Source organism: Fusarium poae (assembly GCF_019609905.1).
Source record: "Fusarium poae strain DAOMC 252244 chromosome Unknown contig_2, whole genome shotgun sequence".
Taxonomy (NCBI): Eukaryota; Fungi; Ascomycota; class Sordariomycetes; order Hypocreales; family Nectriaceae; genus Fusarium; species Fusarium poae.
The window spans coordinates 35,531-51,602 of NW_025408660.1; the positions used below are offsets into that span (position 1 = coordinate 35,531).

At 48.4% G+C, this 16,072-nt stretch overlaps 4 protein-coding genes across 4 annotated transcripts; 3 read left to right on the plus strand and 1 right to left on the minus strand.

The window, feature by feature from the left end:
• Positions 1-4,028: 4,028 nt before the first annotated feature.
• Positions 4,029-4,916, plus strand: FPOAC1_013325 (uncharacterized protein; the record flags this gene model as incomplete). The annotated part of the gene is made up of 1 exon (XM_044857666.1): positions 4,029-4,916. One exon carries the CDS (start codon positions 4,029-4,031, stop codon positions 4,914-4,916), a length of 888 nt encoding a protein of 295 aa, XP_044701047.1.
• Positions 4,917-8,569: 3,653 nt separating this feature from the next.
• FPOAC1_013326 (uncharacterized protein) lies at positions 8,570-8,920 on the plus strand (the record flags this gene model as incomplete). The annotated part of the gene is made up of 1 exon (XM_044857667.1): positions 8,570-8,920. The coding sequence occupies one exon, from the start codon at positions 8,570-8,572 to the stop codon at positions 8,918-8,920; it is 351 nt and encodes a 116-aa protein (XP_044701048.1).
• Positions 8,921-13,533: 4,613 nt separating this feature from the next.
• On the plus strand, positions 13,534-14,249 carry FPOAC1_013327 (uncharacterized protein; the record flags this gene model as incomplete). The annotated part of the gene is made up of 2 exons (XM_044857668.1): positions 13,534-14,076; positions 14,127-14,249. The coding sequence occupies 2 exons, from the start codon at positions 13,534-13,536 to the stop codon at positions 14,247-14,249; spliced, it is 666 nt and encodes a 221-aa protein (XP_044701049.1).
• Positions 14,250-15,214: 965 nt separating this feature from the next.
• On the minus strand, positions 15,215-15,466 carry FPOAC1_013328 (uncharacterized protein; the record flags this gene model as incomplete). Its single annotated transcript, XM_044857669.1, has 1 exon — positions 15,215-15,466. The coding sequence occupies one exon, from the start codon at positions 15,464-15,466 to the stop codon at positions 15,215-15,217; it is 252 nt and encodes an 83-aa protein (XP_044701050.1).
• Positions 15,467-16,072: the final 606 nt, after the last annotated feature.

Here is a 16,072-nt window from a genome sequence, read left to right on the forward strand (position 1 = left end):
GGTTTTAGAATCCCGAGATTCAGAACGGCAATGAATTCCTAATTATTAAGCTGAATATAATTCCCGCTGCTCTTTTCTATCATTCTTAGCCGCCTTCCAGATGTTGCGTATGCCTCTTCTGCTAGAAAAAGGATTGCTTTCTATCTCTGCCGCTACCTGAGCCTCCACCCGATTATCTTCTGCTTTACTCTAATCTAGGTACGCTATAATCTCTTTCTTACTCTAATTTAAGACACCACTGGTAGCTTGCTTTGTTATACCGCAAAGGTAGACCTAATGCCCTCCGATACTGCTGGTTAGTTTTGACGCTCCCATGAGGCTGCGCCTTATACTAATCATCTCGAGTAGCAATATATCTCCGATAGATAGCTTGTGGGTCATCATATCTTAGTGTCGGCGCCACTGATGCTGTTGAAGATGATGCTATTGGCGACGTCCCTCCCTGTGTCGATGGTTTTGCTGATGACACTGCCGATGATGCTGCTGTCTCTATACTAACGATAATGCAGCTAGTGTTATCCCTGCCAGACCCAGCGTGTCCGGATAATCCTGATGACGGGTTTTCAGTGGTTTCCCTTCCTGTAAAGATGATATAGATGTAGATACTGCTGCTGCTGGTCGTGCTTCCCCGGATAATGCTGGCGAGAGTGCCACTGGCATTGCTTCTTCTACCTGTGCTGACGATGATGATAAATATAAAATCCCCTTGTACCGTTGAGGGCATGCCTTTGACGTTATCTTGTGTCCTAATTTGTGGCATCTACTGCATGTAGGTCGTGCTTTTGGCTGCGCTGCTGCCTGGACTGCCTCAAATGCACTTGGCTCTCTCTGAGTGCTCGATTGCGATTTACTTGTGGTAGAATTGGCAGCTATTCGATCAGATCGGTGTCGAGGCTCCAATAGCACCTGATGAATACTATGACGAATTAAATGCTAATACGAGTGAAAATGCTCTAAGCGAAGGGTTTGGCCTTGCTCTTGTAGAGCCTTGAGAGTATGGGCGCAAGGGAGGCCGTGGGATTGAGAGAACGTACCGGTATAACTAGGCAAGTCTTCTTTCATAAGCCGCTTCCGCTGTTCTTTAACTTTGCGTAAAGCCTCGTGAGATATCCAGCTACGTATGGCACTATATAGTGATCCAGAGAGCTCAATTGGTATTCGCATTTGCTGCCTGACTTGGTTGGATTGCAGCTCAGATAATTGATTAAGAAGCGCATGTTTTATAGCTCTCCACGCCTTAAAGAGATCTAGCGTAGATTTCTTGAGGTGGCTCTTAAGGAGCCTATGGATACCCTTAACCCGTAAGGTGACCATATTGCTAAAGTGAGGGTGCTGGTTGACCTAGGCCTTAATGAGCTTTTTTTTTGTACGGATTGAGCCAGTTGGACTTGATGTAGCTAACCTCTTTGAGATATTGAGGCAGATAGCGCTTTTCAAGCTCTTGTATGCGCTGGTCAAATGCATGTTCATCTGATGACCTTATAATTGAATGCCAGTGGTTGAAAAAGTCATTCCAATCGCTTAGACCTTGCTGATAGGCCTTAGACCCTTGCTTAAGGTGTATGAATGTTAGCTGGCAATAGCGGAGGACCGCCTTATTTGCATGCCATAGGCATAGCAGAGAGATCGAAGACGAAAAGCAGCTCTCTACAGCGTTTATATAGGCCTTATTACGGTCAGTTAGAATAATAGATGGAAACCTTGTGTTGCAGAGTTTATATAGGGACCTGAGCCGGTCTAAGGCCCATATGAAGTCCTGCTTAGCCTCGCTATTAAGGAATGCGAAGGCGATACAGAAGGATTGCTGACAGGCATTAATATTAATCATATTAAGCAGCGGCATTCCGTATTTGTTCGTTTTGTATGTGCAGTCTAAGAAAAGTAGATCTGGGTAAGCCTTCAAGTATGCCAATGACTCCGGATGGGCGAACAACACTGCCGTGATTCGGTTATCTGAGTTAAGCTGCATCCGGTTCCAGAACTCTTCCTTGTCTAGCTGGTTAGCAAAAGTATGTATAGTGCTCTGGCCCTTATAGAGCTCTCGTTTGCTATCTGCAATATGGTTGTAGATATCTTGCTGGGTTGTAATGGTATTTGAGTTCTGGCGAATATAAGTCCTGATATCTTTTGGCGCTGTACCAGCGTTCGTAAGGCGGCTGATTGTTGACCTGTCTATATCTGAGAGCTGCCGATGGACTGGGTGCGCCGATTTGTGCCAACTTGGTTTATGGTTGTGTGAAGAAAATTGTGGACCCGGACGATGCCTTAAAGACCAAGTCGTCTTATCTAGGGATTCCTTTGCGATGATAGAGAACCGGCAGTTGGTTCCTTGCGTAGTAGTCTTGCGCTGGCGGTCCCTTGAGGCGCTTGGTGGCCGACACTATCGATCATATGCGTATGTGATAATCTGCCTGCCGCTGGTTGATTGCGACGATCTCCCAGTTATGAATGCGTATCCTCTTGGTGCTGCCCATTTATTGATAGCTGTGAGTAGAGCCTCTTGCGAGTTGTATGTGCCCTCTGGCGGAAGCACATTATTAGAAAATGCCGTCTGCGCTATAACGGTAACCCCTGAAAACTACAGTTGTGGTTAGCAGTGGCAGCAATAGCCGCAGCCCCTGAGAAATGCAGTTGTGGAGTTGTGCCAAATTGGGGGCTGACATAATCCGCACGCCTACGCGTGCAGAAGTGGAGAGGCGCCTAGGCGTGTCCCTATGGGGCCCCATTGGACACACTGGAAAGGGAGTAGGTTGAAGAAGACTTCGTCTACTTATCTCTCTTTCCCGGAAGCTTGCTTGCACTTACGTGGGCGATACACAGCGCCGCTGTGGAAGTTAAACAATAGTAAGATTGGTGACGGGGTTAGGCCTTTTTATGGATCGTTCGCTGTTGAAGTTGTACACACCATGTCTTGATCTCACGATTAAAGTATACTACCCTTCCTCGTATATATCCATGTTGCCTGGCATATCTGCATGGATATGCCATGCAGGGATCCCGCTAACCCAACAAACGCATGGGCACCGGACTCAACCAAAAGGCCAGGCAATGAATACTAATCTCATGACCATGTAGTCACAAGAAATTAATTCTGGCTTATGCATGAGTCTTACTACTCTCTTTCTTTACAGGCTTAATAGAATGTTGTGTTTGCGACGTCTGCTATGTGTTGTAAAACTGCGGTTCATCAAGGTTGACCATGACTGACCAACTGCCAGCGGTGTGATTGAACCATCTCTTTTCTTTCCTTTTATTCGTTTACACCTAAATACCTACTAACCTAATAGTATCTGTGAATAGAATGTCTTTCACCCCCGTATGGCACCCCTCCCCTTACGTACCGGTCGGTATGTTGAAATGAGCATATTATATTGATTAAAGAAGAAGAAAGGCTAACACTTTGCATCTTTCAGACAAGGCCAAAACTCCGACTTTGAGCATCATTTGACCCTTGAAAATGCAAAGATTAGCCACATTCACCTCAAATAATAAAATAACCAGAAGATTAAGCTGTCTAATGGATTAACTTTAGTTGTAAGGTATGCAAGATTGTCTTGGATGCTGATATGGCACCGGGTCTCATTGCTTCTAGCTGGCCACGTTCAGCTCTTTCGTTGTTGGTTACGCATGGAGCATTCCAACGGGAGCTAGGGTCGGGCAGCGATTCACGGGAGCTAGGGTCGGGCAGCGATTCATAGTGCGCATGGTCCGCCATCTTTAGGCAGACCACAACCTGGTGAGGAAGGGGGTCAGGCAGCGATTCACGAGTGAATCCTATTTTCCTATGGTAAGACCGGGCTGAAGTACATTCCGCCCCCGCCCCGCCCCCACCCCTGTGTCTCGTAAGTGCAAGCGAGCTTCCAGGAAAGAGAGATAAGTGGACTCGCCACCTGGCTCTGCCGTGGATAATATGAAGGAGGATGGAGCACTCTTTTGTGCGTGCCAGCCATCTTGCACTGCAGCTTTTCTTCTACTCCCTTTTCTTCCTCAGTTCTCACCTCTCTCGCCTCATCTCTACCCCGACTACCATGTCGGACGCTGCCCAACCTCATCCTGCTGCTGTAGCAAAGGTTTTGCCTTCTGGAATCACCTCCGACTTAGTCAATGGAGATGGGACATCTTCCTCTCATGCTCAAGACCAACGGCGTCCCTCCGTTTCTCGCAGCTCCCCCGGTTACCGTGTGAAGGGGCCACCAGAACTCATGTTGGAACAGTTACGGGATCTTCTTCATCTAGTTTGGTACCCCTATCGCCGTCAACGCCTCGTTCGAAAGCCTACGCCACGCAAAGCCGTTCATTTCGAGCCACACGACCAAGAACAGCATTTCTTCCCAACTGATCCACCAGTTACTGTGAAGTCTGAGCCACAGCTTATGAGAGGAGTCCATGAGGGCTCTGCTCGCAAGCCCCCGAGCCCAATAGCTTCACTCCATATTATACGATCTCCACCAACCCGGTGGGAAGTTATCTGTTCAACTACAGTCTCCAAGATCACCGAGAAGACGACCGTGAAGCTGGAGAGACTATGGGTATCCGCTGACGAAAGTTCCTTCTTGGGGTCTGTCGCAGTAGCCAATCTCACGGAAGAGAAATCAGTCACTTGCAGGTTTACGTTTGATCGTTGGGAAACAATTTCTGAAGTTCGTGCCCATTACGCAGGTAGCTTGCCAGTTACAAGTCACCAAGCTGAGCTTGACCGGTTCTTGTTCACGCTGAAGCTCCCAAATGTAGCCCTGGTTCGTCCTGGAATCAATACTTTCCACTGCTGCATCAGATACATCGTCAATGGCCAAGAGTTCTGGGACAATAATAATGGCCTCGATTATCAAGTTAGCTTCAGAAGGAAGGAACCATCCAAGGATATGAAAACAATCCCTTATGGGGCATCCACACTACAGAGTGATGTCTTAGTATAGGTAGTTCCGAGTGTTCAATAGAGGAAGTGATATAAATGTGACAGAAAGAGTATTTATGTGTAAGATGCCTAACCAATGACATATTTCGGCCGAAGGCTGACTCTACATTAATTCATAAGTTTTCCCGAGTAATGAGGGTTTGGTGCAGACAGGGATAAATAAGTTTCTCGGAATCTGATTGATCCAGGTTTTGTATGGCCAGCCGCGAAAGAACGCGCAACTGGCTGATGGAACCAAAGGAGTGGGGCCAATCGGTGCTAGCCCCTGAAAGGCTCACGCGGAGTGCCAGCAGCTTGCGTCCATTTGGAATTGTTTGTTTACTCAGTACTGTGCAAGTACCACGCGTTCAATACATCTCCCCAATTCGACAGGTCTCGATATGGCCTCGTTGATTGAGTAATGGATATCGGTCTCAACCCCGAAGAGTTCTCCACTGATTTACTCTTCGTTGTTTGTACTCGTTGTGGGGAGCAGCGCTGCCTCAAATCAAACAAATCAAATCCGGGGTCATATTTGAGATATTTGATAACTCTCAAGACTGGATTTGTTGTTTGAAATATTTATTCAAATATTTCAAATATTCCAAATCTGACTCTCTATGCTTCCATGCTAACATCTCTAATCTCCCATTGGACCTCGTCCCCCACCTATTGTCGCACCTAGCTTCACCGCACCATGTCTGACCCAGTTCTTAAGGCATTGTAACTTCTCCAGCGTTTCCGTCGTCATCGAAAGCCTCTGCGTCGTCAGCGTTAACTTGGCTAGGCTGAACGACCTCTCGCAATCAGTCGCCATCGCCGGTATTGCGAGTATATCGAGAGCCAATTGGCTGATCATCGGGAATTGTCCCTGATGAGCCATGCACCACTCAATTGGGTCCTCGGTCTCTTGCGGCTCTAGCCGTAGATACCGCTCAAGCTCACTTCCCATCACCATGGTCTTCGCCGTCCTGCTTTTGATCCATTGCTTGAATATGCTAGCTTCCGTTGTCTTCCTTAGTACGCTTAAGGATGTTGATGTGTCTATGATCATCTTCTGCCGCTCATCCACCGGCCGGTTGCAGCGGTACCAACGGTCCAAGTAGTCAGACAGTCCAATCTTGGCATCCCTCACCCACACAAGCTGCTCTTCCGATGCCCAGTTCACCTCTAGATAGTTCATGCCAAGTGACGGGTGGAGGATGATGGATGCGGCGAACAACGGTGAGCCTCCAAGCTTGGTGTAGTACTCGTCTAGTTTCTGCCAGGCAGTCATGATGGACAGTCTTAAATAGTGTCGGTGATCCTTTCCCATGTCATCGATTCCTAATGATCCTGATGGCTTGCCTGATCCATCATCGCATTGTCTCGAGCCGCGATCTGACAAGGGGCCTTGCCTGGACTTTCGCGGATGGATATCCGTCTCGCAATCCCTAAATCGAGCAGGAAGCTGCCGGTTACGGTCTGGTCGCCCTCGAGCCAGCTCGGCCTGCGAGTTGGTGTCCTGTCCCCTGCCTCGTCTGGAACGGCATGATGGAACAGCTTCCGATCCTCTAGGTGCTCCAGCAAGTACTCCATACCCGCCATCACTTCCCAGAGCCGTCCGTTACCTCCTTCGCTTCCCCAGCCCTGCGTTCTCATAGTCTATAGATAGAATAGCTCAAGAATAAGTTTGATTTCTGCCAACAGTCTCCAGTCATCTCCCTTCAGCATGTCGGCCTCCGGTAGCTATTTATCCACTTCTGAATGGACCAGGAACGCTCTGATGTCTCCCTGCTTGACGAGCGCTCGAGAGATCATGAGGTATGTGGAGTTCCATCTCGTATCGTTATTCATTACGACCTCTAGCTCCGCCGTTGACTCACTCGCCAAGAGGTATTCTTGTGCTTCGTCGTTCTCGCACAACTTGCCCGAGCGTCACCGCAAGACTTTCTCCGCTATGACACCCGAGCTGGCGACGGAGTGCCAATAGGCGCGACTGGTGCTTGCCCTGGCGGTCAAGAAAATGAGCTGTGGCTGCCATAACAGCATGCCGATTAGGCGATGTCCACAGGTCGAACCCCAGATGGATTTTAGTAAGGGCATCTGAGAGCTCCTGCTTAATCTCATCCTTTTTAGACTTGTACGTGTCATCCAGCAAACGGCCCATCGATTGCCGGCTCCATGGTATCTGGTCAGATAGGTGAGGGTCGAGCTGCCAAGCGAGCTGCTGAAAGAATGTATCGTCGTCAGCTCGAATTGACTCGCCAAATTCCTTGGTGGTCGGAGAAAAGAAAAGGCAGAGGGTGGAGGCGAAGGGAGCATGATGTCGTCGGATTCCATCGGGTTAGGCGTCGACTCGTGGGAGGAATGGTACGCGTTGAAAGGTAAACAAACTAGCACTGACGCGACTTGATGTGGCTAGGGCGGGATGTAAAAGTTAAGGAGCTACTTTCTCCCCCACCAGCTTGACAGTGGTATTGGGGTAGCTCACTAATGGAGGGCTTGATGGATGACTTTGATTGGCTGGGGTTGCTCACCAGCCAGGTTCCGGGTAAGCTGTGAAAGCGCGGTCGACGGTTTGGCAGCATGGAGGCTAGATGGCATGTTGTGTATCAAATCTATCAAATGTTATTTCAAATCGAGGATCTCGTATTTGTTTGATTGAAATAAAATTTTGGCATATTTGATTGATTTGTTTGGCAATTTGTTTGATTGGATTTGATTTGGGGGCTGCGCTGGTTGCCAGTGCTAAAGAAGGTTTGCCTTGATGAAGGAGACCGCCGAGCGGAGGTGAAGGAGATGATGATGAAACTTGAGGATGTGGTTAGGATGTACTCACGCTGGGCATTTCAAAATCAGATTAGCAAATTCAGGATCCTCGGAAAATGACGAGGCATTAAGGCGAACCACTGTCAATGAGGCCTACCAGTGATTGCCTTGTCGGGTTGCACATTCTTTTAAGGGTCGAGATTGACCCTCCCTTGCAGAAATTGCGTACACCTTAGCTACTAAAACAGTATGTCGGTGTAGTGACGAATGTTCAATTCTTTTTGGCTGCGTCAATGAAATACAGCACGATCACGTTCTGTTAGTTTCCCCAACGACACGAAACCCGTGCACTTCTGCCTCATAAGGCAAGGTGACGTCTCAGGACCCACTTGGCGTCAGATGCGCAGCTAGTACGGAGGTCGATCCACAAAGTTTTGTCCTCGCTTAAAACCTTAAACTCACCCCTACTCGTGACAGGGGTCCCTAGGAAGGTCAGAAAAGGCAAGAAATGCGGTGAGGAAGCAGGGATGCTTAAGATTAGAGTGGACTAAAAGCGGGGATACGTGGATAGTTTAGCGTAGCTATAGGCCCTATGAGATCCGTTCTCCCGGGCGTAATGAACACTACTACTAAGATTAGGTAGCGATCAACGTTTGCTGAACTATGAGGCGTAGAAGATCACCAGCCAAGTTTCCCAACAAATGTACTATGTAACCTCCCTTCACTGAAATGGTTTGTGGCAATGTCCCTGCTAAACCCTGGCACGCTCAACTGGACAAGGTATCTCCTTGACTGCGCGGGGGCTACCATCGCGTACCGGACCCACCTTCCTTACGTAATGACGAGGGTACAAGCGGGGTACGGAAAGGTCTCTGAGAAAGGAATTACTGCCAAAACACTATAGAAATCATTTTGAAGAGACCTATGACTTCTCAATCAATTCCCGGCGAGGCGCTTAACGCTTCTGATCCAAGTAGCTATACCACAGAGAAAAACAGCCGCCGTGAGCAGCCTAACGATGTTACGTGCCGACCGGTCTTCAACCCGGCCACAAGGTGCGGCGCCTACTTCCTCCCTATGGAGATGCCCTCTCGCGAGCTTTTCCAGATTTTCCTACCCTATTCCTTAGTTAAAACATGGGTTCAATACACCAATCGCTGGGTTGAAAGCTTGCTCCAAGACCGCCATTTATGGACCCCAGGCACGAATCTCGCTGTAGATGAGCGTATGACCCCAGGGTTCAAATCCACGACACCACATCTGGGCTCAGTGTAGTGGAAACAGGGGTTGCACGTGGCGCCAAAAGATCCGTGCACGAATGCACGGATCGCTATGTGATCCTAAATCCACCAGAAGTGCTAGTGTAGTGTCGTGGATTTGAACCCTGGTTGGGTTGGAACGCTATTTCTATCTGTTCAGTAATGACCTATCTAAGAGTTTGTTACAGTGGCACCCTTGTCATTTCCAACATGACTTACAGTAGACTGAAGAACAGTTCTAGCCAGTTAACGACGGCGTTTGACAAAGCAGTGGTGACACGGATGCTAGTAAAAGCGCGGTTGCGCCAGAACGAATTGGGTATCAAGGCCGGCTTCCCTTTTGAACCTGGAAATGCATCCACACTGCAAACAGAGGCACGCAAAAGCGAGATGATGTCCACTTCCACAAGCAAGAGTTGTTGAATACTGGTGAACATGAGAACGGCTAATCGGATGACCGCAAGGGTCGGAACCACTACATCCACTCCACTTTGGGGCCAAGTAGAGTGGATGTACGATTTTTAGGCAATTACAAAGTGGATGTAGCACATATTCGACCGGAGTGGAATGGATGTACACACGTGGATTTATAAGTGGATTTATAGTGGATCTTCGAGGCTCTTTACAACCTAGTCGGTGCCTATTCAGCCTCACTTTCAGACGTTGACACTAATTCTTCAATCTGTTGCTGCTGTGATGAATCGTCAACCTCGCTGGCGCTGTTCTCACCCTCCAATAGCCATTTTGACTCAGCAAGCGCCAGCTCGTCCTCGCTTAGAGTCACGCAGCCGGCATCCAGCTTGCTGTCAAGGTGTGACTTAAGCAATGGATCCAGGTCCTTGATAAGGCCAGCACGGTACCAAGAGCGTAAAACTTGACAAATGGCGATAATCTCAGCATCTAGGTTCGTACGCAGCCCCGAGACCAGGCTGGCGATCAATTCAATTCAATCACACATCTGGTGGACAAAAGATCAACCAGTGAACCGTGCGAGCGTGCACGTCCCACGAAAAGCACCGTGCCACCCCTGCTTCAACTCAATCGACATCCCAGATTGAATTGATCGCCACCCTGCCCGAGACCATCTTGCCAGCGGCTGAAAATAACCTCTCACATTCGGCTGACATTGGCTGGATCGTCAGGAAGTCCAAGGCCATCCTGGATAACCGAGGATATCTGCTTTGCTTAGTTATCCAGTAACCAATTGGATCACGAACGTCGCCGTCGCTGGCCTCACGATCCGTCTGCCACGCTTGGTACTCGTCACCAACAATAATTGCTGCGTATGCTGGTTTTGAGTTCGGCAGACGACTGTTCTTCTCGAAGGGGTTGAAAAACCGAGGTCTTTTTGCCGGTGGCTCGTCGTCGCCTCTGCTGCTGTTGGTTCTAACCTCGAGATGAGCGTAATCGGACAGCCAGACGTCGGCAACCGTCTCTTTTGCCTTTTCAATCCAACTAGGCTTATGAGCCCACGTTTCATCAAACCAGTCCCAACGATAAGCTGGATGGAGCGCCATAGCCGTATAGTAGATGGGCGTCTCGTCCAACCGCTGATAATATTCATCCAGCTTATCCCGAGCAAGGTTGATTCCGATGCGGAAGTGCTCTGGATCAGGAAAGTCAGCAGCAAGCTGCTTATATTCTTCCAGTGTGTTAAGCAGCAATTCATAGCCAAGCACTACGTCCCAGATATTGCCGTAGGAGCCAGTCCAGCCTTGCTTACGCCTGCGGATGTGTCCATCACCCTCAAGCGTCTTTACCGCGGTCTCAAAAACAGTCAGAATAGCCTCCAAATGGTAAAGAACCTCCCAGTCTTTGTCTGTTAGCTGATTCTCGTCTCGGAGGATGCGTGGTTTTTTCGCCAACTTGGCTTGCGTTACTTGGCCAGTATTTTTAGACCGATTTTCGTCCTCCCATTGCGCCTTATACTTGATCAGTAGGAGTTCGATAGAGGTTTTCAACCGTAGAGCCCTGCGGATCATGTAGAGTTGTGACAGCCAACGCGTGTCGTTATCGATAATTAGCTTGAGTGGTTTCTTCGATCGGAGTTTAAGGGTGGCGGCGCGATTAATTTCGTCCTGTTAGATACACCAAATTAGTATGAGACGAATAGGATTTAGTAAGACCGCTTACCCTCTGGACCTCCTTGAATAAGTAAATTAGCCGATGGCTAATACGCACATCAACTACGATATTGTGTAACTTGCCAACTGGTCCTTTTTGCGCCATTGAGCGTATTCAGTATCAGACAACGCTTCTGCACCTGATAATTGCTGCTCGAACGCGTTAGCGTTTTTGCCAAACAAGAGCGCCTTGGCTGACAAGTTAATTGTGTGGCCAATACAGCGTCCTCGGCGTAGTCGGCCATCGAACCCAAGTTCAGCACCAATGACCTCCATTGCAGTATCGTTGTTTTCAGCATTGTCGAGCGTGAAATAGCCAATCTTCTCTGGACTCACGCCAAGAGTGTGTAGGACGTCGAGAACCTCCCCACCGATCGTTGAGCCGAAGTGACGATGAGCCTCCGGAACCCCAATCATGATTTTGCATGGCCGATTCTTCTCATCTCTGAAGAAACAAGTAATACCGTACAGGGCAAGCTTATTTCGAGACGTCCAGCCATCAAATGAGATATGAAGCGCTCCAGGGGAGTTCCTCAGCACCTCGATAACCGTCTGCTTGTGGCGGTTATACTCTTGAATGATCTTATATCGGACAGCCCTGGCACTCAAGTTGGCGTGTTGGATCGAAACGGAGGGACTCAAATAGTCGAAAATTTCTCGGAGGATGGGGTTCTCGGCGAAGGAAAATGACTGGTTGCTACTGACGATTAACTCGACTAGCATACGCTGAAAGTGTTGCTTATCAAAGCGTGAGATGAAGCTATTCGCGATATTCTGTTCCGTAGGCTTGTTGACGTCCAGTTTCAAAACAGAGGCAATAGTCGGCTGGCTCGATTTCAGTGCGCCTTCGGATTTGAGCTGTGCTGTGCTCTTTTTCTCTCCCTCTGGTGCTGGTGTTTTGTGCTCACGCCATAGATGATTTGCCGCGTTCTGGAGACCTGAAGAGGTAAAAGTCGCGATAATGGGACGATTTCCGAGGATACAGTCCTTGCAAGCCCATTTGCGTAAGCCATGACGTTGAATATCGTAGCCAAAGTCCCACAGCCAAGAGCTAGTATCACGAGCGCGTTCTGACCAATTCCAGCCTCTGAAATGGCGAAAAAGACGGTCCTCGAGCTGCTGCTGTTGGCCTGGTTGGCCTGGTTTGGCTGACATCGTCAAATTTTATTTTTTTGGCAAAAACAAAGCAGGAAACCTGTAGAAAACGTGCTCAATAGGGGTAGTTTCTCGTATAATGGATTAGCTGTAGGGGTGATTGACCTCGGCTAACTTGGGTCCAGGTACCTCGATTTAATAAACTTATCGAGAAGTCTTACTACTACGACGTCTCCTTCAAAATGGCCCTGACACTCATCAAGATCCGTTTGATGAAGGATCTAGAGTCACTGCAGGGCTCTTTGCAGAAGAAACCCAACGCTACGGATGAAGAGAGATATGATTATTTGCAGGAGGCAATGGGCGACATTCTTCTACAGCGGCCGGATATCGTGCGAAAGACGACTACAAGGACTTGATTGCGGAGCTGAAACGCCAGGTGCTGCAGTTGTACAAAATGGTCAAGGCATCGAGAACCCGAACCTGTATGCTTATGATGTGCCAAGCGCTTATTCTTTCGGGTCGCGCGAGGAGGCAGTGCTTATCTTTCGCAACTCGTGTTATTCTTGGTTGGAGACGGAGCCGGCGATACGGTATATCAGGGGGGTTATTAATGATGATAGGTAAGAAATATGCCGTGACGAAATTAGAGAACTCCGTGCCCAGCCCAAAGATAACAGAATCGCATCTCAAATGACTTCATCTGAATGCCGAGAAAACTCCTTATTCTAGAATAGTCGTTGAAGTGTCGGGCCGAGGTTTGTCGACACGGAATCGCACCTAAAACACGGGGCTGGGCATTTTATGGGGGTGCGCTTTGACTTTACGTCCGGCGAGCCTGATACAGACGATCCGGAACAAAACACCATAGACAGCTATGATCGACAACGTTTCCGGTTAGCGACATTATTTTCGGCTAGACATTTCCGATGCTGTGGAAACGCAAATCAGTTGAAACGCCACGCTCAAACTTTAAACCCGGCTGGACAGAAGCTAAAGCCAATAGTAGGCCAGGCAGAAGCTAAAGTCAGTAGTAAGGGGAAAACGTGGAGTCATCACGGCAGTGAGACGAGATGATGTACCGAGAAGGATCGACCATGTGTGATCGGATGAGTGTGCCGAAGAAGTGGGTTAGAGAGGGATTGAGACTACCGTACAAACTCACGGAATTGGGTAGCGCGCGCCACTTTAAGCTAACTCAAAGAGGCATTATGTACTGCAGCTCTTCCCCGCCGATATTGAATCGGCCTGCTGTAAACCTCGGCAAAGTTGTTTGAGATGGTGGATGATAGCTTTGGCCACGGTGATGGTGGTCTATAAGTATCAGGGCTGCCAAGCCTTCGGTTCCAATCCGACCCAACACTCATCATTCATTACCTACGCTTGACAATACTAAAGCCAAGTATCAGCTATGCTTTCACAATTCATTACCTTCCTCGCCCTTACCGGCTGCGTAGCCGCCGCTCCTAACCTAAGAGCCGCAAAGTGTATATCTTACACCATCATCAATACCCGCGGCACCGGCGAACTCCAAGGTCCCTCCGCTGGCTTCCGCACCATGAACTCCCAGATCACATCCCAACTCCCCGGCGGCAAGATCTACAACACTGTGTACCCCGCCGGTTGGGACCAAAACTCTGCACAGGGAACGCAGGACATCATCCGCGAGGTGAAGAGCGTCTTGGCGTCTAACCCTAGTGAATGTTTCATCTTGGAGGGTTACTCCCAGGGCGCTGCGGCGACCGTGAACGCGTTGTCGCAGCTGACGGGGAATGCTGGGGATGCTGTTAAGGGGGTGTTTCTGATTGGTGACCCGTTGCATAAGAGCGGGTTGGCGTGTAATGTTGATAACAATGGTGGTACGACGACTCAGAATGTCAATGGGCTTGAGGCTTTTGGGGGTGGAGGTATTCCACAGAACTGGGTCTCTCGCACGCTTGATGTTTGTATCTTTGTAAGTTCTTATCAAGCTGGGTTTTGGATGGTATTGACTAATGTGAATAGGGCGATGGAGTCTGTGATACGACACATGGGTATGGCATCAATGCTCAGCATCTTGAGTATCCCAATGATCCAGAGACTCAGAAGCTCGGAACAACTTTTGTTGTCAAGAAGTTGACTGGGTAAGGGACTCGATTTGGAAGGGGAATGTTTATTTGTGTATCTAGTGTCGGGAATGGCGATGTACATAGTGTTTTGAGTTGTTCAGAAGTTGAGTGGGTTGTGTCGCGTACCCACTTTCCGCGCACCCCCACCGTCTGCGCACTCCCTGCGACCGTAATTTCCCAACCCCTTTTCTGTAAATATCATCACAACACCATTAAATAATATCAGAAAGAAATCCAAATTTTTAATATGAGTACTTCTGATGACGCTCGACATTGTGGTCAGGAAGAAATCCGTGAAAGAATCAATAGTGGCGAGTCAATTCGCAGTTGCGCAAAATTTTACAGGAAACGCGAGTCCACGCTCCGTGGTCAATTGAAAGGCGCGTCACAACCTGAGTCTGAGCCCGAATCTGAACCTGATCCTGGGGGCGCTATAGCTATATATATGAGAATGCAGTGTAAGGTCAGGGACCTTACATCCTAGTCTTTTGCCGTATAGCGCAGCAGGGGTCTATTGGTCAATAACTTACGCAATTGTTTCACGGCAATGATTAACATGTAAGCTCAACTGTTTAGGTCAAACGCATTTGATACATTTACCTAGTTGCAAAATTGTGACGGTTGGGGTTCCCAAGGGATAAACTAGTCCGTACTAGGTTTATGTTGGCAGATGCGTAGGGCGTTGTGATACTGAGCGTTGCGAAGTGTCACGTCTCTTAATACTGAATAAAGCGGGTAAGGCGTATTCAGGTAAAGATGTTTTATTGATAGCTGGTGAGCTAAGTTATATCTAGTGCTAAAGGAATGTATATATACTTGATGGTATGCAAGTCGTATGGCGTGCGTTCGACTTCTACAGGGTAGGTAACTACTTATTGGTGCGAAAAATGGGGATGTCCACCTTACGTGCGTGACGACTTGTTGGGTCGTAACAAAAAATCTTCTTATCTTACACTGAGAACACTCCGTCTCCTGCGACTTGTTTCACTCCTCCTCTTGCTTAGGGTTAACAACATCGGCAATCTCCTTGATTGCCTCGCTCAGGACCGCATTTTCAATCTGCAGCACTAAGATCTCTTCCTTCAGAGTCTTGATCTCAGCGTCCTTCTTCGCAAGTTCAGCTTCATAATCTTTCTTCTGACGCAATGCCTCTTGTGTCTTCCTGGAGAGTTGTTCTTCCAGGTCTTTAGCCTCCTTGAGGTGGGTTTGGTGGGAGGGTCGACGAGATGATGACATGTTTATTTAGTTGTCGAATTGCTTAGGTGCTGGTGTCTGGAAATGATACTGCATCCCTTGGGGTATTTATACACATAACTGATTGACCCCGCAGAGCATTCATATAGCGATGTTGGGGCTCGGGATGACCGGCCGTTCAGAGAACAGAATTTTCAGAGAACGGCACGGAAGTGATACCGGGATTAAAACAGAATTTTCGTAGGTCGTTGAGACCAGTCCCATATTTTTTACTACTTTGTGGCATGAGTTATGAGAGAGTTTGAAACAATCATCTGATTGACACAAGGAAGTCTTGGCTCAGAAAAAAACCCAAACAGAAAAAGCGCGGATCCACTATAAAGCCTTGGCACAGGGCAAAATCGAAAGCGGAATGGTGCAGTCCCGCTTAAAATGTCTTGGCTCAGAAATATTCAAGAAAGGAATAGCTTGGCTACCCCGTATCGTATCGGCTTGCGAAGAGGCGATAGTAATGTAACGGAGCCATAAATGATACATTGATTCATCGATTCATCACTTTATTAATTGAAGCGACCAGCTCAACAACAACCGATTCTGCAATAGTGCACAGACCCCGCCCACGGACTTCCAGGCGAACAGCGCGTTGAA